This window comes from Aspergillus novofumigatus (genome assembly GCF_002847465.1).
Source record: "Aspergillus novofumigatus IBT 16806 chromosome Unknown P174scaffold_1, whole genome shotgun sequence".
NCBI classification, from domain to species: domain Eukaryota; kingdom Fungi; phylum Ascomycota; class Eurotiomycetes; order Eurotiales; family Aspergillaceae; genus Aspergillus; species Aspergillus novofumigatus.
The window spans coordinates 3,197,447-3,216,007 of NW_020194274.1; the positions used below are offsets into that span (position 1 = coordinate 3,197,447).

Here is an 18,561-nt window from a genome sequence, read left to right on the forward strand (position 1 = left end):
GGCCCCCACATGTCCATATATTCACATACCTTCCCCTTTTGCCGTGGAATTCTATCGACCTTCATCCTCCATTCCAGAGCGACCCTGGCTAGCAACCACCCTCTGTGGTCTCAATTTGGTCCTTTGGCCCTTGGCCTCGCTCTTGAATGGACTTTGCAGCCAACCGTGCTCTCAGGATGGAGTTCATGACTCTACGAATTGATGCCAATGATTGATAACTAGTACACTCGCCTCCGATGTTCCCAGCCATCATACAGCCACCAACTAATCGAACCTCTCTGCAGGCTATCAAAACCCTCAGTCAACGATGGTGGGTCTCCAATGGCTGGCTATTGCTCCCAAGCATTGCCCCTCCTAGACGAGAACATTCCTGATGGGAGGGTGACCCTTGGTAACCACGGCTGATTGCCTCAATGCTTAAAGTTGCTATGCTTGTTTCGGCGCTGTTGTTACTACTACCACCAATCAATGCAAAGTATTTGGGGTTTACCCTCATGGAATATGGATCCCTTGATCATTGTCCTGCTGGAAGAACAAGGAAGAGGGCATTTGACCGTTCTATGTAGGGACAGTAGGCAAACAGGGACTGCAAACCTGCTCTACTATCCCTTTCTGATCCCCAAGAACCTTCACTTATTGAATAGTTGCAATACCTTGTTTCGTCCTCTGCCTCACACTTGTTTTTGATCATTCTCCCTCTTTTTTTCTCGGTAATTCTTGGTGTGACACATTCTATCGGCCTTCCACCATTGTTTACACCCTCAGTGCCATCTCAAGTCTGCAGTCTCTTTGTCCCTCTTTGTCTCTCTGAATACTTTCTATTTGAGCTTACTTCCTCAAGAAAGTGACCAGTGAGTATTATTTTTATTGCCATTGTCTAACACTTTTTCCAACAACTGGCGCACCATCGGTATCACGATTCAGCATTCAGTCATTCCGCGCAGGACAGGTATCTCAGAATCCCAAACATTGACTCGATCTATCAACTTGGCAAGGCTGAATGAACACTCCCGGCCCCTGAAGCCACACACTTTGTGAGAGCGGATCTTCTGGCAATGGTCCTCGGATAACGCAATCGAAAGGATCGAGAGAGTGACTAGCAGATTGGAGCAAGAGGTGGAACACGGATTGGTACGGTTTGTCAGAAGTCATTCTTTGGTGATCAGCATACATCCAAGCCAAACTGCCACCAAGCTGCCACAAAAAACTGTCGGCAAAGCGTCGGCGGCGACGGTCTCTCGCGCCGGCCTCTACACAGGTTCATAGATCCTTAGAGAGAGTATTCGGACTACGTCAGAATGTCCGACAGCTCCTCAACGCATAGCGCTAAGGATGGCCCTCGTATTCAGATCCGAATTAACTCTGGCCAACATGAGCCCATTACCGATTCAGATGATCGCTTATCGAGAGTCCCGAGTCATCAAATTGGGCGAGCTTTAATACCAGGTGTGGCCCTTTCGCCGTCTGCTGGGACATTACACACAGTATACGGGTCCTCCAATCTGCAAGACTCGTCTGAATTTTTGCTACCACCGCGGCCCCATCGTTTTAAGGAAGAGTACGAACCATACCGATCACCAGCGCCTTCAATACGTTCGTCAAGGCGAACGAGCTGGAGCTCAGAAGCAGGGAGTTATGATACGAGGGGATATCCTTACGGCCAATTTGAAGATTCGCGCGCCCCATCCCGAGCAGATAGCGATGACAACGAAGTGAACACGCAGACAGTCGCCGAAAAGTACAATATCACGCCTACGGACGGCTTGCTTCTCTTTCCTGAGCCAGAGGAAAAGGACGATTATCTGCATAACCCAGACCCCAACGATAAAGAAGGACAATGCGACTTGTGGAATCGCCGCGGCATCATGAATGTGACGGGCCTAGTCCTGCTGACTTTGGGTTTTCTAGCACTTTTCATTGGTTATCCCGTGATGTATGTTCTAATCTTCTCCCGTCCATAGCGATCATATGCGTCAACTGACCACAAGGCTTTCTAGAACGGCGGTGAAAGGCATGCTAGATAAATCTGGGCCGCCTAAATGTAACCCGAGCGATCCGCTCTGTCTAGAAGTAGGGGAACGCCCGTTGCTCTCGAACATACGAAGAGGCTTGATAGATCCGGACACGCCGGATTCCGCCAAAACCAAGATAGCCGCAGATGGGAAGGAGTGGACGCTTGTAGTAAGCTGAGGGCCCTTTTTCGGCCTTTTGTCCCCTCATTGGACGGAAAACTGACATCTATCATCCAGTTTTCGGACGAATTCAATACTGAAGGTCGGACTTTTTATGAAGGCGATGACCCGTTTTATCAGGCGGTTGATCTCTGGTACGGTGTGACGCAGGACTTGGAGGTCAGTCATAATACGTGTATTGCAAACTGGAGCAAAGGCTGACATCGCTGCAGTGGTACGACCCAGATGCGGTAACGACTAGAAATGGGGTCCTGGAGATTCGTTTCGATTCATTCCCCAACCATGAGCTGAAATACCGATCAGGAATGGTACAAAGCTGGAACAAGCTGTGCTTCTCCGGGGGTCGCCTGGAAGCAAGCATATCCCTGCCGGGTGCCGGTGATGTGTCTGGATTCTGGCCCGGTTTCTGGGCGATGGGGAATCTGGCGCGGCCTGGATACGCTGCGACCACAGAAGGGGTGTGGCCATACAGTTATCATGATAAGTGTGATGCGGGCATCACACCAAACCAGAGTTCTACCGATGGCATCAGTTACCTTCCTGGGATGCGCTTGCCTGCCTGTACCTGCGCAGGCGAGGAGCACCCAAGCCCCGGCAAATCTAGAAGTGCGCCAGAGATCGATGTGATCGAGGCAAGCGTGATTGCTCTGAATAATAACCCAAATGCAGTTATTGGCTCTGTGTCTCAGAGTTTGCAGATGGCGCCGTTTGACATATGGTACATGCCTGATTACGGTAAGTTTTACTCACCCCGAGCACGAAGGAAGACCACTATGTCGTACTAGAGACCTTAATCTCACGCTCACAAACTATAGAATTCACGGCTGTATATGACCGTCAGATAACGCAAATCAACAGTTATAGAGGAGGTCCCTACCAGCAAGCCATGTCCGGTCTCACTAATCTGAACAATAAGTGGTACAACGGCAGCGAGTACCAAGTCTATGCCTTTGAATATACCCCCGGCGCTCAAGGAGAGATCACCTGGTTTGTCGGGGCCGATAAAACCTGGACCTTGGATGCTAGAGCTATTGGTCCTAATGGTAATATTGGCCAGCGCATGATTCCGCTTGAGCCGATGGCCGTCGTCATGAACTTGGGCATGGCCTACAACTTCGCAGCCGTCAATGACACGATCAGAAACTACATGCCTGGTATCATGAGGTTCGATTATATTCGGATCTACCAGGATCCGCACAACATCAGTGTCACTTGCGACCCTCCGGGCTATGAGACGACCGAATACATTTCGAAGCATCCGAAAGCCTACCGCAATGCTAACACAACGACATGGTATGTTTGTTCTCTTATTTTTCGCTCGCGTTCTCGAAGTGTTTCTGACTTCTCCTAGGTCCGACGCCGGATACAGATGGCCGAACAATTCTTTCATACACGGGTGTTCACGAGCTTCATAGCATTTTCGTCAATTTACCTTGGAATCATTTTTTTGCATCTTGCCATGATGGCTAGAAGACCCACTCAATTCGCCTGTCTATGTTTTCCCGGCTACCTTGCCAACAAAGCCTCGTTTTTGAAGGCGCTGTTTCTTGTTGGCCTCGCGCATGAATATTTTATCAGCATTACATTTTGGTGTTAGGCGTGTAAATCTTTCTCGGAGGCCCGACGGACATGCAGATCTCAAGCCATGCTGAATGTCTCCTCTGTATCGCGTAAAACCCCATGGCTTTGGCACTTGTGTGCGGCTACATACTCGATCCTGTATCTTATACTGGTTAGAAATTAGCATTTCATCGTTGCTATCCTCGTTTCCAATCTTCTTGATGACCTTTGACTTGGTTCACGGGACTTCACCAGGCAAAAGTTGGCTTCATAAATGCGTCAAGTCATCAAAATATAGAAACCCGGGTTTCACTTCGTGAATTATAAGCATATGAGTAAATCAGGCTAAACGGCATTATGACTTTTAACATGTTGTGAGGAGGTGACTAAGCAAGTCCATCATTGTGCGGGTGATCCACGTCAATTGCACTGTTCGTGCAATGTGCGTTCATTGCTCTCGAACCAAATGTCCAACTGTCTCCTGGTGAGATATCCTGCCTCCATCATCAAATCCAGCTTTAATGGGTTTGTCTGAGCAAAAGATGTGGACACCGCTGCGTATGGCCTTCCCAATTTAGTCTTCCCCGCATTGGCCACGCTTGAGTCCTTTGCAACCTACAGAAGTATTTCGCTTGGTTTGCATCTCTAGCGCTTCTATGTGACTGAAGTTTGGACTGGAGTTTCCAACTGGATCTTATCCTCTCGATTTCTTTCCACGGAGGGACTATCTCCCTCTTACATCTAAGTCATAACCAAGATTCTGGGCGTTGATCCGCTCACTGCCAACCTTAACTGAACAAACCACAAACAAAGGCAAGCAGCATGTTCAACCCGAACATCCCCAACACGGGATACCACGGTCGTCCCATCGTCATTGAGGACGATGACGACGAGGACAACGGCGGAATGGAGGTGGACTATGCCGCAGCCCAGCATCCCCAACACTCATTCATGGCATACGGTACGTACATCCCATCTGACCACAACTCCAGACAATCAAGACCAACATCTGGACCAACTCTAATCAAACCTACAGGCCACAACGCCTCAACAGCCCGAATGCCCAGCCCCGGCTACCCAGCCTGGCACACGACCCTCGAGCAGGAAAAGAAAGTCCGCAGCCGGCTGCGCGAGGAGCGACACGCCGCGCTGTGCGTGCTCCTCGACCGCGAACTGCTTACCCTGCAAGCACTAGCTAATCAAGAGGTACAGTACACCCCCTCACATATCTCATGACCGAGATGCCGATAGATGAAACAGGTGTTTATTATATGTGTATACTAACAGACGACAGACCCTCCCCCAAGCCCGCCGCTGCTTCTTATCTAAGCTTCTTGCACCGGGGGACCCCGAGGAGGCAGCCAAGATCCGCGCGGACCGCTTCATCATCCAGCACCCGTCGACGACTGCGTCGTCATCATCCTCATCGTCGGCCCCCATGACGGTCAGCCGGGGGATCGTCGATGTCCATGAGACGGACGATGGGGGCTGGCGCCGTCCCGATGCGGGATCGGGATCGGGGTCGGGGCCAGGATCGGCTGTCTCATCGCCTGCTTCGGCGTCTAAGAAGAAGGGCAAGGAGACTCCCGATCGGGCCAGGAGTAAAGCCAAAGTATCCGCGAGTCGGCAGCAGCAGCAACAGCGGGAGAGGGAGAGGAGGCGGAGATGGAGCGGTGCTGGGCGCGATGATCCGGGGTCTCCTTCGATGCAGAGGTTTTCGCCTTGATTCTTGTTTCAGTTATGTAATCAGATGTTATTGATTTTGTAATCTTGATGATACCATGAAACCGGATCGGATTGGGAATTACAGCACAAAAAAAATATCTGCTCAAGCTGTGCGTTGTTATATGTTGATATATGGCTAACATACCACGCCCATGAACCCCCATTCCACCCATAATGTGATATACTATACATGGCCCAAAACGAGAACATCGCAAACAGAAAAATAAGAGGCCATCAAGGAGATGATGAAACAAAGCCGTCCATCATGGTCTAGCCATCTCATATATACAATGCAGACCAACACCAAGTTTTGCCAGCTCCCGACAACAGCCGCACTGAAAAATCTCAATGGGGTATATCAAAAATGAACTTTTCTCTTCCCCTTTCGCGAATTCCCACTAGAAATTTCCAGTACAATCATTCGCATATTTACCTCCTATGCGGGTTGTATCAGGTAGGCTGAAGAAAAAGCCCTGCTCTTTCTCATGATAGAAAGAAGAGAAGTGAGCTGGAATATAAGGAACTACGGGATTGTCGGCATGGAAACATACTGAAGCCAGATGCTGACAATCGCGTAGTTCCTAATGTTCCAGCGCATTTTGCAGCAATACAAGTTGAGATCAGTAGATCCCCGTCATCGCAGGTATCTACCGTTTCGACATGCCTGTAAACAGCAAGCAAACGTGGTAGCGGCTTCTACGTGCTCAAATGTTCAGTATTGAGCATGCTTTCAGCATCACCAACCTGTTTGCGCTCAGAGACTTCCCTGTTTCGCATTCGGGCGGCTTGAATGTTCATCAGCGTCAATCCTTGGGACGGCGGCGGATCGGGTTCCGAGTAAAAAGGATGCAGTCTGTGGGAAGTGGAGAACCGAACACGACCGTCCCTCATGACTGGTAATTGTCATTGCAGGGGCTCCGAGCTCGAAGAGAGCCGATTCAGATGGAGATAGACATCTGTGCCATATCTGCAAATAAAGTCAATGTCTGAGAGCGCGAGACAAACTTGATCATCCTCGAAGGAATGTGCTTACCCTTCCATACTGATCAACTTGAGATCACCACCAAAGTACCGAGCGTACAAGCGACTGATTGGCAATCCGTACCCAAAGCCAGCCATGGGAGCTTTGAAGTCGTTCTTATCGAAATCCGGATCCAGATTGGGTGTCTGATCCACGGTAGTGTACATGTATGTCCACACCAACGGGATGGAAGAACGGGGTATGCCACCACCTTCATCGGAGATTTTGATGGTGATGTCCTCCTTTCCTTCTGCCACAATGACCTTTGTCACAGGAAATGCTTCCTTGTCCGCGCCGTGAGTCTCCACCACAGCACGCAGCGAGTTCTTGAGAGTCTCAAAGAGCATGTGTGACAGGTGACCGGGGACGTACATGAAGTTGAGGTCGTCCTTGCAGATGAGCTGAATCTTCGGTGCTTCGAAAAGACCATAGTAGTCCTCACAGACAAAACGAGCATTGTCAATGGCCTCGAGTGCGACTTCTCGAACATTTGTCTTGGTGCAAATGATACCGACGTAGTTCGGGTGGCGAACATGCGTTTGTTCCGTCAGGGCGATGTGTTGACCGATTAACATTCGTATACCGATACGGGACATATAAAAGCGATCTAGGAATGACTGGACGGTAGAATCAATTTGTAAACGTTGGCGTTTTCGTTTCCATTCCAAAATGCCCTGGGCTACGGTGGTCACGACGCTGTCGTGTCGCCGTTTGATATGCTGCAGAGTCTTCGCAAACCGTTGGTTGTAGTCGTTCAATTCGGGTGGCCAATGGCCTTGGTCATCGGATGGGTAGAAGTATCTTCGGCTGACATGCCCCTTCCCGTTTCCATTCCCGTTCGTGGGGGACGACCGATACTGCCCTTCCTTGATGCTGGGATTCTGTGTAGTTTCAGAAAGAATCTTAGAAAAGCCACCACTCATCTTCCCAGGCCGTAAGAGGCGAGCTTTGACTTCTTGAGAAAGAGTCGGTCGGGGCAGGTTGATGATTTCCTGCGGAGCACGTGAGCACCTATCACTACGGCAAGAGGCGTGAAGCGTGGTCATACCTCGAACGACTGCGCATACCAGTCCTGCACCTTCTTGATCGATGGCATTTCACTCAATCCATCAGGAAGTTCTCCGAGATCCTGAACGCGATGTGCTAAGCGAATAGGTAACTCTTCGGAGAGAAATTGTGAGGCACGAAAGAGGGTTCCTGCACCAACCGACGGACAATGAGATCAGCCCTGGCTGCGGCCCAATTGAAACACTTCAAGACATCCCAGAAGAACTAGATGGATACACATACCTGTCGATGGCCTGTCACCGAACTGGACCATCTGCCGGAGAGAGACACCTGTGGCGGGGAAGCTCGCATAGTGTCTGATGGTTTCCATCAGTCTCTCCGACGGTTTCCACATGTCGTCTTCAAATACAGGCCAGACGGCCTGATGTGCACGCTTTATTAACCCAGAGAATCCAAATGATACGACTGGAAATGCGATGGGAACCTGAGTTGGCATGCACACGATGATGATGGGAGAGAAGAGAGCAGTCGATGTACCCCGGACGTCGGCTGCCGAGGTTGTTGAGTCACAAGGGAGAGCGCAGGGCGGTAAGAGCTCTGAAAGCTCCGATTCGGAGGGAATGAGGGGAAGAGGGGCTTGATGGGGATGGGCATGCGGACGAGGAAAATATGCTTCTTCGGAAGTGGTATGAGAGCACGATTTCACGAGTGTATCGTACGATTTAAGGAGGTTCAATGCTTCTGCTACAAAACATTCTATCTAGAAAGAATCCCCCTCAACCGAAGGAGGAGACGACACGATACTAAATCAGTCACGACGGAGTACTGTGCTGCTTGTTGCGGAGCCCCGGGGTCACGTGTGGGGATGTACCCGTGCCTGGCCGAAGGAGCAAAACGGGTGACATTCAGCCGATTCTCGCGCGACCACGACCCGGGACAGGCTTCGTGATGATGATTCATATTTTGAGGTCTTTGAGGTCGACTTTTCTGCTCGGGAAAATTTCCTAGAGTGCGGCTCTACATGACCAGACTGGTTCTGGCAGTCATCTTCTCCCTGTCTAGCAGCGGTTCCAGCCCCATATGGCAGCGGAAGAGCGGGTGGAAATGAGAATAAACAATAATAGAGATCCTCCGGATTTCCCCTTCGCCCGAGAAGCTTGACTTGTGTTTTGCCGGCAAGCCCACATACACTCTTACACTGGCAGTTGCAGGCGGAAGTTTTACCGGACATCAGATTCACCTGAAACCATCTAGATAAGGGGCAGATCACTTAACGGCTTCTCAGCCACGGTCTCCTCGGTCATTCGGCCTGTTGAGACTCGAATGAGGCTAATTACCACGCTACTGCAGCTGTGCTTTCATGGAAATTGAGTTGCCGGGAGATGCGGTTGACAGTTGACACCCCACGATTTCCCAGTCCACGAGACTATTTATTTCTGGACGGGCACCGTCGTTTAGAGGGAACCTCCTTTTCTGGACTTGGGGAAAATGTCTTAACCCGATTGATATTCCGGTCGTCCTTGACCCTTACCATCAGTTCTCGAGTTGAGACGCTTCGTCGCGTAATCAAAAGGGAATCTTTGGACAGGTCAAAGTTCAATCGTAGCCATCTGGTATCGAGCCGGCCTTGTGACTTCACATTGCTTCTTTCTCTCCAAGCCTACTTCCTTAGCCATTCCTTGCCATCATTTTGGGTAACAAAGGATCTTAATCTGGACCGTGCCTATGAATGACGAAGCAACAGTCGCAACAGTTGACTTATCCAAGAATGGTTTACATGCATGAGGCAGATCCCCGCCAAACAGGATTTAAGGTCGCTGATGAGCGATAATAATGGAATAGCCATGGAAGAGGAAAAGAAGCTGCGTAGACGTAGACTATTTAGACGACATCGGCAACGACTAAGCTGTCTTGTTGATCAATCGTCGTCCTCACCAATTTCCGATTGCCCAGTGCCTACCTACAGGAGCATATCAGCAGCACGTACTTTTGCTCTACGATGACCATTATGTGACGCCTGAGCAGGATAACACAGCTTAACCCCACCAAAAGAAATGATTGATCGCGAGAGCAGTCCTTTCTTTGTTTGAGCTGGATGCACCTTTTCATCATCATCATCATTTCACCATCATCGGCGTCCTTGATCGCCCAAATGACCGCTGCCACTTGGCGAAGTGGAACTGCGAGATGATGAAGCTCAAAGGGAACGGCAAGAGCCCATTATCTACTCCGTATCTCCCAGTGAAACGTGTCGAGTACTTTGGGCTGATGGTTCTGGTCGGTCGAGGCGCTTCCGGACTCTCCCACCCAGAGGACATTCCAAAACAGCCGTTTCTCTGAGTTCGTGATCTTGCGGCGCCCAGAAACCTTTTTGGCAGTGGAGTCTTTCGTTTTTCCCTTTTGACACCTGTCTGGCCCACCAACCACACAAGGGTCGCCCACTTGCTCTTGGAGAATAATCAACCGGCAGATTTATCTAACTGGCTGTCAATTCACCGCAGCGGGCTGTCTGGAACTCCTGGTTGCAGTTCGCGATTCCCCTGTTGCACAGTGCACACAGTTCTATTTTGTGTTAAGTTTTTTTTTCTTTTTTTCTTTTTGTTCTTCTCTCTCTGTGGACTGTTTTCGTTTTGCTGCATCGTTTGACTCCCGTCGCCGTCTATCTTTGCTTTTTCTTCTACCCAGGAGTGAAATAGGACAAGCGCTTGGCTGGCCCGGAAAAGGCATTAAGTAAACAACAGGTAAGGACAGTTCTTCTTCTTCCTTTTCAAAGCTTCGTCTCTCGCGAAAAGAAAAAGAAAATAAAAAAGAAAATAAACCACGGTTCAACGGGGATGGGTGGATCTCCATTACCCGCCGATGAATCGTTCCTTTTTTGTAAGAAGGAACTTGGCCAGAACCATCGAAGGTTCTATAATCCTGATTATCCTCATCTGGCTGCTCTGGTGAAAAGTGATGCAGGCGATGACGATGATGCAGCGATCCTCGCTCTCTGCTGCGTCGACTGATTCTCCACGTTGGCCGTGGTTTTTGCTTGAATTTTTTTAGTGAAGTTGTCTCTCGGTTATGCATTCACTAATCAGCAACCCCGATAGAGAGGAAGGATCCGCAAATTGGGCTCAGGAATTACTTATTTTGCGCTCATGCTGTCGATGCCATATTCCTGCTTGTGACTGGCTCCAGTTTAGGAGAAATTGCCCCTCTCAAGTCACCAACCGTTGTGTTTCATTGTGCGCCTGGCAAAGATTCACTATAATAATTAGTATTATTGCTATCCATTTGGCGGTCCACCGAGATATTTTCTGTTTCCCATATTCTCTTAAAAAAGTGAAGCATTCCCATTAAGAAAGGGACAGTGAGGAAATACGAAGAGAAGGAGAAGAGAAGGAAGATAGACGAGGAAGAGGAAGAAAGAGAAGAAGAGAGACAGAAGAACAAGGTCGAGGACATCCGAATCAGGAAAGACCCTAACGACTCAGTTTCATCCCAAAGAAGGGCCCCTCTTCCGAGCCACCATTGTGCCTAAGTCACTGCTACTCCCACCGCACGTTCTGCTGTCATCTCTCGCCATCATCGGCTCAAGTTCATCCCCCCATTTTCCATCGCCCCTTCAGCTTCATTTTGAACGCTTAACTCTCTGCAATTCCTCGGCCGTCCCCAACCTGCTTTCCTCCAGCTTGACTGTTCGAAGAGGCAGAGGATAGGACCGCTAGATTGTTGTTGCATGGGTGCACCAGCTTCACGTCTCCCGTCTCCCCCATCTCGTGCTCTAATCTGCATGTTCGAACGGTCAGCAAACCATGTCCCGTCGCCGTGCCTCAAACAGTGAATCAATAGCCTCATCGTCTACTATGAACGAGGCTGTTGCATATCCATTCTCCGGTATGCAGCAGAATCATTTGCCCCAGAGGCGTGGCCCTATCGAGGGCCCTAACGGACGAAGGTTGATTCGGAGAGTCACCTGGCGTTCGTCGACCTACAAACTCATGGCGTCCCTTTGGGTCTTGGGCGTGTTTTACACCGTCTGGCTTATAAGGGACCTCTTTTGGCTGCCCTTCGCCCCGTCAGAAACGGAATCTACCACTGGAACTGCGGGGAAAGAGTAAGTTTTTCTGTGACCTTGTCTGTTCAGCTGTCATGGCAGCTTAATACTTACCGAAGCGTTTCTCTTCCTCAGTTTTCTAGCACACTATGCGGGTCGTCAGGAGTGCGGCATCTCCTCAGTCTCCTTATACAACCCCCCAGAAGACCAGCGATATTGCCAGACTCGAGACTCATTGCTCAGCGCAATGAGCAATGGAGGCCGTCATGGCTTTGATGCTGCCTATACATCACAAGGTACGAGCGGGATTGGTTGACCCTAACGTCATCTCACCAATGCGTCTCTTTGAATCTTCTGCTGGCGCTTGCTACGGTTCTGTTGACATGCTTAGGTTGTGTCTATCGTTGGTATAGCAGCTCTCAGATCTGCGATATACTCCAAAAATTTGACGGAATCGCTTTCATCGGTGACGAATCACTGGCTGATGCTTATGCTGGATTCAATATCCTTCTCCGTGAAAACCTCGCCACTGGCGCTCTGAAAGATTGGGAGATGAATGAGGTGTACAGTGAACAATGCAGATGTGACTCTCAATTCACCAATCCCTCCTGCTGGCTGAAGCGAATCAGTTCCAGCGAGGATATGTTTCTCCCGGGCGACAAATCAGGACCTCGAAGCACTTATGCCTGCTCAACCCGTAAGTTATCTACTTCAAGAAGATATTCCATACATGTTAGCGCTGACGTTTTGTCACTCAGATGTTCCTCATGCTTTTGTGAAAGTAGTTGGATCGCCCGCCTCAAGAAACTCTCATGAGAAAGTTCAGAAGTTGCTCGCTCGCTCCGACAGCCAAAAGAAGCCTGTCCCTGTGATTCACAGTGTTTCGCTCTCGACATCATTTTCCTTGTCCGCAGCCGAGAGTAGTATGGACGAATGGCTCGCTCTGACGAAAGTCAGCAAACAAGACACTCCTCTGCTTTGGGTGGGGCCCACGGCTCCCGGTCATGAGAAGCTGTCCACCGATACCAATATTCCTGTCAACAGTGCCGTGTGGCAGTATGCTCTAGACACGACAAAAGCAGCTCGGAGTAGAGGGATGGAAGTTCTAGGCATGTACAATGCAACCTTGCAAGCTGCTAGCTGGGACGGCAAACATTATGGTGAAAAGGTAGCTATGATGCAAGCCATGATGGTAAGTTCTCGTCTCTGCTATTAAGCGGACTATCTGGTCTGACATTCCGCAGATCATCAACTGGCTATCCGCTCTCTAAAGGACCAAAGTCATGTCCATAAGCTGCTCAACGTGATATCATATTCTAAAATATCCCGTCAGCAGGATGATGACTGGAGCGAACAAGTAGGTATAGCGCTCATGCTTCTTATGAAGCTATGCCGTGCATGACGTTTTCTGCTTAATGATTGCTTTCCCTCATCCTTCCCCTCAGCGACTCTGAAGTCACCGTTGCGCTTCTTGGATATACCTCTCGCCTTTTTCCTTTTTTTCCCCTTTTCTTTCCATCTTCTTTCAACTTACGTCTTTTGCTGCTTCTCTTCGGATCATTTTGTAGCCATTTTTCTAGTATTTAGATTTCTCTTCAATGTTCCTACGTCCGTGAATTCTTGGCGAACTCCAAACGCCATATCTGCTTCTGGTGCATTTCCTCAGCATGGGTGGCTTTCTGCCTTTTGCCGTTTGATGATCTCCCTTTCCTGCTTTTCATAAAAGGATGAAGAGGACGAATATAATGGAATAAAGGGGAAGAATTGGGCCATGTATTGAGTCGCCATTTACGTCACCGGTCTTCATCATCGCGACTGGGCATGTTAATCTTAATACCTTCTACGATGTGGTGCTGCTTGGGAAAAATAAGAGGTCAAAGTTAGTAATGCATTCTATTTTGACATAGGATGGTTCGACTAAAGCCTGTGTAACCTGGAGGACGTGGAGGCGGCTGGCTTGTGGCATGTAGTACAGCATATACCTGAGTGGGCCTGCAGTCGGCTTCGTTGACTGGCAGGTATCGTTACGCGGGATCCAGATTCACGCCTAGCTACTAGACTAGCAGTAGAAAGTAGGCCATTATTCAAAAAATCATCCTATATCATTAGTATATACACGTATCTATATCAGAAAATCTCCATTCACTGTACTGAGCGTGACTCATCAAACTTTTGTGTATAGCGCGTCTCAATCGTAGCTTATCCATGGCATTAGCAGACAGTTCGTGGTACCGCTTGATTAAGTGCCGACGTAGTTTCTCTTCGGGCAGGGTTGAGATCCATTCCCTCCCAGGGTGATTTTCCAACATTGTATTCCAAAGGAAGTTATGAGTTTCCGAGAGGATAGTGGTGTGGGATACAGCCTTAGACGTAAAGAGCGGCGGTCTCGGCCTTGAGGAGGTGCTCCTCGTAGGGCTGAAGGGCCTTCTTGACCTCTGTCGATGTGAACTTCTCCACCTGCTGGGGTGCACGGCCGACGAAGGTGCTGGGGTCGAGGAGAGTATCGAGTTCGTCAAGGATGGGGGTGAAGAAGGCGGTGCGGCGGACGCGTTCGATCAGATCGTTGTCCTTTCCGAGCTTCTTGACGTTGTCCGATGCTTGGTGGGAGAGGACGCCTGCGGGCCTTGATATTAGCGAGGTACTCTGCGGTAGGAGAGGCTAGAGAGAAGCATACGGATTTCCTCATGAGCGTCCTGACGGGAGAGACCCTTCTTCACACATGCCATGATGATCTATTCAATTAGTATATGTGTTCTTCAGGTTATTCCGCTGGATTAGACTTACGTTCTCACTACATAAGGGTCAGTATATTATTTGCAGTAGAGAGAGCAAGGAGAAGTGACTTACGTTGCCATGAAAGGGAGCTCGTCGTTGACACGGCGTCTGATGACTTCGGGGTACACAACGAAACCGGAAGTGACGTTGTCTAAAATACGCGTCAGATGGTGCCAAACACAAATATATAATTTGCTTCCACTTACTGAGAAGGATCAAGCAGGCATCGGCCGAAAGGTAAAGCTCGGGAATGCTGATACGACGGATGGCGCTGTCATCCTGGAAATGGTCAATCGTAATGTTGCGTGCAGCGAAGTCGGAGAGTATTATCTTACCAACGAACGCTCGAACCATTGTGCGGAGTAGGTGTCCAGAGCATCCTTGGGCAGGTTCTGGAGGTGTCTTCCGAGAGAGCAAAGGCGCTCAGACCGCATAGGGTTACGCTTGTAAGCCTGTATGACACAGTAAGTTCACGTTCTCTTCACCTTGTGGGCAAGAGTCCGACTAACCATAGCACTGCTTCCAATCTGGTCCTTCTCAAATGGTTCCTCAACCTCCTTGAGCATAGCCAGATGGCGGATGTCAATACCGATACGCTCGCAAGTAGAACCAAACGAGCCAAGAGCGTTGGCAACGTCAACATCGATCTTGCGCGAATACGTCTGACTGGAGATGATGAATGCCGAATCGAAACCGGCCTTCTTGGTAACAAGCTCATCAAGTTGCTCAACCTTGTCGTGGTCACCGTTAAAGATCTGGAGGAAGGAGGCCTGAGTACCAGTGGTACCCTTGACACCACGGAAACGGAGATCATCGCGGGCCCGCTCAAGGTTCCGCAAATCCATGAGCAAGTCCTGAATCCATAGACAGGCTCTCTTTCCAACGGTCACAAGCTGAGCAGGCTGACCGTGGGTGAAACCCAGGCAGGGCAGATCCTTGTACTGCTTAGCGAAAGCAGAGAGCTTATCAATGACAACTGCGAGCTTAGGGATGAGAATATCCAATCCGTCACGGAGGAAGATAAGATCCGCATTGTCCGTGCAGTAGCACGAAGTAGCACCCCAGTGGATGATACCGGCAGCTGCAGGAGCGACTTGGCCGAAGGCGTGAACGTGAGCCATGACATCGTGTCTCCGACGCTTTTCCTCCTCAGCAGCAACCTTGAACTCGTCGTCCTGAATAGTGAGGTGGGCCTTCATCTGCTCAATGGCCTCATCGGGGATAGGAAGGCCAAGCTCTGCGCTTGTTAGCTCTCCAGACTTCAGTGGTGACTCCCGTTAGAGGGAGACTGTTCTCCCCTTCGCATTCAGGGATGCGAGCAATCGGTTATACACACCCTTCTGAGACTCCGCAAGCCACAACCACAATTGTCTCCATGTTGAAAATCGGTTTCTGGGAGAGAAAAGATACTTCATCTCGTTGCCTTTATATCAATGACCATTAGTGACTACAAAGCGGGACTAACTCGGCCACGGCTTCAAGAGCGCAAATTGCGGGGCACACTTACTCGCATAACGCGAGTTGAGAGGAGTTTGGTATACATCATTGCTGGAAGACATCTTGTCGATAGGAATTCGGCCTTGTCTAAGGAGAATTGGAGATGAAGAACTAAAAAGGTCGAATGACGATGTGTGCGTACCCCAAGGAAATTTTGTAGAATTTAGTGGGGGGTGCTTATCAGTCACGTTATCAGGAGGGGCTATCAAACACGGAGATCATCACATGATGGAGTAGCAAAAACGGCTATGTACATGTCCAACTAGAAGTATTATAATTAATCGAGGTATATCAGGCAAGCTGCATGGGTATCTGATCATAAAACCCCATTCCTGCACTTTGCAGACACGAAGCACCATACTTTCCAACTGTATCAGGGCCAGCTTTTAGCGGAGGATGATGCCGATGTCGGAGACCACAACCCCTGTGCTGATTTCCTATGCCAATGCAGCCAACTGCGCAGAGAGACTACCTTTGTCATATTTGACGTACTTGCCCCTGCCTTTATCAATTTCGTGGTAGCGGTCCCAGAAGCGTGCATATAGCGGTTCTAAAACGGCCTGTACCTCACGCGCCAACACTCCGCGCACTTCCCGTTCCATGTACAGAGCCTTGTGGCGGTTCACCAGTTCATCGAAGCTTGCGTTGAATGCCTTGAACTTGTCCTTGATGGCATCCTTGTCCTTGGATGAGAGTGACTTGACTATTGCGCTGGAATCGACAATGCCACCGGAAGCTGGTCGGGCTCCGGCACGCGATGTATACTGGACGTCCAGAAGATACTGCGATGTTTCTTTCCACGCATCAAGATAGGTTGAAGTGGCCCGTTTCCGGAATGTGTCTATACGCGCGATGCTGTCTGGTGTGCCCAAATGGCGTGCCAGCTCAGGGCTTTGTCGAATAGCGCGATCGACAATGCAGAAGACATTGGACAGGAAGACGCCCTGCACGGCTTTCGAACGATGAAGTGCTCGGCCTCGAGCCTCGAGAGAACTCATCAGAGCTTCAATCATATCCAGAATGAAGTGTGATAACAAGGCCGAGCTGTCTGGACTGACATCTAAAGGAGCGGTCCCTGATGCATTGGCTGTGGAGCGCCAGTTGCCGTCTCCTAGGGAAGTCAAGATGGATGCTAACGGTCCGGAATAACCAGTCAATGTAGTGAGCGAGCTCATAACTTCGTTCACGAGAGGGACTGCTCCGCCGTCAGGAGGAAGAACCGGGATGCTCGCGGCTTTCCGTTTTGTCTCCTCAAGCAGCTCCGAGAGAGATGACTTTGCTGTCTCACGAACTGGCCGAAGGGCTTCTATGAACAAGCTCTTTAGCTCGCCCGTCCTCGAGTCAACGCGGTAAGACATCGCTGTGACAATTTCGATGATCTCGAACGCTAAGAAGCAGTCCGTCATCAGATTGGCCTTGATATACTCGTTGAGCTCACGCAAGGTTTTTGAGTATTCGGCCAGTGCAGATCGGAACGTCGTCTGCAAAGCCAGCCCTCGCTGGTCGCCTGTGAAGATTTGCGCAATAATCTCGTATTCGGTGGATATGAAGTTTTCGAGCGCGTTAGAGTATATCCCTATGCCGTTAGTGCCCTGCTTGTAGGGACCGTCGGCAGCTCTTCGTTTGACAGTATTCAGCGAGGCTATGGCAAGGTTCTGTAGGCTTGACGTCAGGTAAGCCCCACGCACATCGGCGTATATTTTGAGCGCTGGGTTGCCTCCATTACCGCGTTGCGGTCCGTGGCTTGCTGCTGAATCGATTGCCGCGCATATTGATGTTAACTCCGAGATGGTCTCTTGGGGTATTGATGGGAACGGGAGATCTGTGAGAGTGTAGAAGTCAGCGCAATCGGTCTAAGACTTGATCGACTGTAAAGCAATCTCGCACCTTTCGTTAAGTAATGCAATGGCTCAATCGGACTAGCATACTGATTCAAGATCCCACGAAGCATGTCCTGAAGCTTCGCGTTTCCTGTACTAAGGAGGGAGTTGAATTCGGAAATTGCTTTCTGATTAGATTTGAGGTTTGTTGAACTCAGATCGACCAGAGCCTTGTCCACACGTTTCATCGCCGCCAGATATTGAGCCAATTCCACACTCTGTGGTCTTTTTCGGAACCAGTCAGCATACAGTGCAGCTTGCGGACGAAATGGAAGAAAGGCTATCGCTTACCCAGCGCGGATGATACCCTCCTCACGGTTCTTCGCATCGAGTGGCTGACGAAGGCGCTCGATGGCTTCATTGACCTTGTCGATGTTGCTGTTGGTTATCTGAAGAGACTGTGTATTGCTGTAGATAGGACCTATCGCATGTTTTACGACATTACCCCCGGTCTCGAGGCGGACCAGGGAGCCCTGAATCTTCTTGGTGAGGAGCTTGAGCTTCTCGAGGTTGGCGTACAGCACCTCGACCTCTGCGCTCTCCTCTGCATAAGCATTATTCCTTGGAGCGACCATGGCTGCTCAACCGGAAGGGTCCACAATAATGGACCCCAAATTAAGGATTCGAAACCAAGTGTGTAATTTGCGAAGTTGAGCTGATGATAAGAGCTGTCATTATCTTCCAATAAGAGGGGTAAGTTAATGAAAACAAAGCAATGATATGTATTAGATGAACAGCTGGCCGATGAGGCTCCTGGCCTCAAGGGACAAGCATGATCGATTGGATGGAGCTTTGGGCTTCTTCTCCCCCAGATAGACCCGAGTCTAAAAAGCGGATGATTGCATGATTTGCATCCTCCTT

At 49.7% G+C, this 18,561-nt stretch overlaps 7 protein-coding genes across 7 annotated transcripts; 3 read left to right on the plus strand and 4 right to left on the minus strand.

The window, feature by feature from the left end:
• Positions 1-1,298: 1,298 nt before the first annotated feature.
• On the plus strand, positions 1,299-3,607 carry P174DRAFT_361784 (SKN1/KRE6 family beta-glucan synthesis-associated protein; the record flags this gene model as incomplete). The annotated part of the gene is made up of 6 exons (XM_024821808.1): positions 1,299-1,933; positions 1,998-2,181; positions 2,250-2,351; positions 2,405-2,927; positions 3,008-3,485; positions 3,544-3,607. 6 exons carry the CDS (start codon positions 1,299-1,301, stop codon positions 3,605-3,607), a joined length of 1,986 nt encoding a protein of 661 aa, XP_024687587.1.
• Positions 3,608-4,431: 824 nt separating this feature from the next.
• P174DRAFT_35336 (uncharacterized protein) lies at positions 4,432-5,488 on the plus strand. The gene is made up of 3 exons (XM_024821732.1): positions 4,432-4,713; positions 4,789-4,958; positions 5,047-5,488. The coding sequence occupies exons 1-3, from the start codon at positions 4,575-4,577 to the stop codon at positions 5,476-5,478; spliced, it is 741 nt and encodes a 246-aa protein (XP_024687588.1). The 5' UTR covers positions 4,432-4,574; the 3' UTR covers positions 5,479-5,488.
• An 892-nt stretch (positions 5,489-6,380) lies between these two features.
• Positions 6,381-7,900, minus strand: P174DRAFT_362101 (PDK/BCKDK family protein kinase; the record flags this gene model as incomplete). The annotated part of the gene is made up of 4 exons (XM_024821830.1): positions 6,381-6,444; positions 6,511-7,490; positions 7,547-7,695; positions 7,789-7,900. The coding sequence occupies 4 exons, from the start codon at positions 7,898-7,900 to the stop codon at positions 6,381-6,383; spliced, it is 1,305 nt and encodes a 434-aa protein (XP_024687589.1).
• A 2,046-nt stretch (positions 7,901-9,946) lies between these two features.
• Positions 9,947-10,942, minus strand: P174DRAFT_35382 (uncharacterized protein). Its single transcript, XM_024821734.1, has one exon. It carries the CDS (start codon positions 10,576-10,578, stop codon positions 10,069-10,071), a length of 510 nt encoding a protein of 169 aa, XP_024687590.1. The 5' UTR covers positions 10,579-10,942; the 3' UTR covers positions 9,947-10,068.
• A 364-nt stretch (positions 10,943-11,306) lies between these two features.
• P174DRAFT_362321 (uncharacterized protein) lies at positions 11,307-12,819 on the plus strand (the record flags this gene model as incomplete). The annotated part of the gene is made up of 5 exons (XM_024821850.1): positions 11,307-11,608; positions 11,684-11,844; positions 11,940-12,245; positions 12,307-12,740; positions 12,793-12,819. The coding sequence occupies 5 exons, from the start codon at positions 11,307-11,309 to the stop codon at positions 12,817-12,819; spliced, it is 1,230 nt and encodes a 409-aa protein (XP_024687591.1).
• A 796-nt stretch (positions 12,820-13,615) lies between these two features.
• On the minus strand, positions 13,616-15,882 carry ade13 (adenylosuccinase ADE13; the record flags this gene model as incomplete). Its single annotated transcript, XM_024823888.1, has 9 exons — positions 13,616-14,163; positions 14,223-14,280; positions 14,333-14,339; positions 14,396-14,474; positions 14,530-14,602; positions 14,659-14,775; positions 14,833-15,560; positions 15,660-15,746; positions 15,831-15,882. The coding sequence occupies 9 exons, from the start codon at positions 15,880-15,882 to the stop codon at positions 13,913-13,915; spliced, it is 1,452 nt and encodes a 483-aa protein (XP_024687592.1). The 3' UTR covers positions 13,616-13,912.
• Positions 15,883-15,967: 85 nt separating this feature from the next.
• P174DRAFT_400039 (EXO70 family protein) lies at positions 15,968-18,487 on the minus strand. The gene is made up of 3 exons (XM_024823889.1): positions 17,992-18,487; positions 17,708-17,925; positions 15,968-17,642 (listed from the first exon to the last, which is right to left on the minus strand). Exons 1-3 carry the CDS (start codon positions 18,273-18,275, stop codon positions 16,258-16,260), a joined length of 1,887 nt encoding a protein of 628 aa, XP_024687593.1. The 5' UTR covers positions 18,276-18,487; the 3' UTR covers positions 15,968-16,257.
• Between the last annotated feature and the right edge of the window lie 74 nt (positions 18,488-18,561).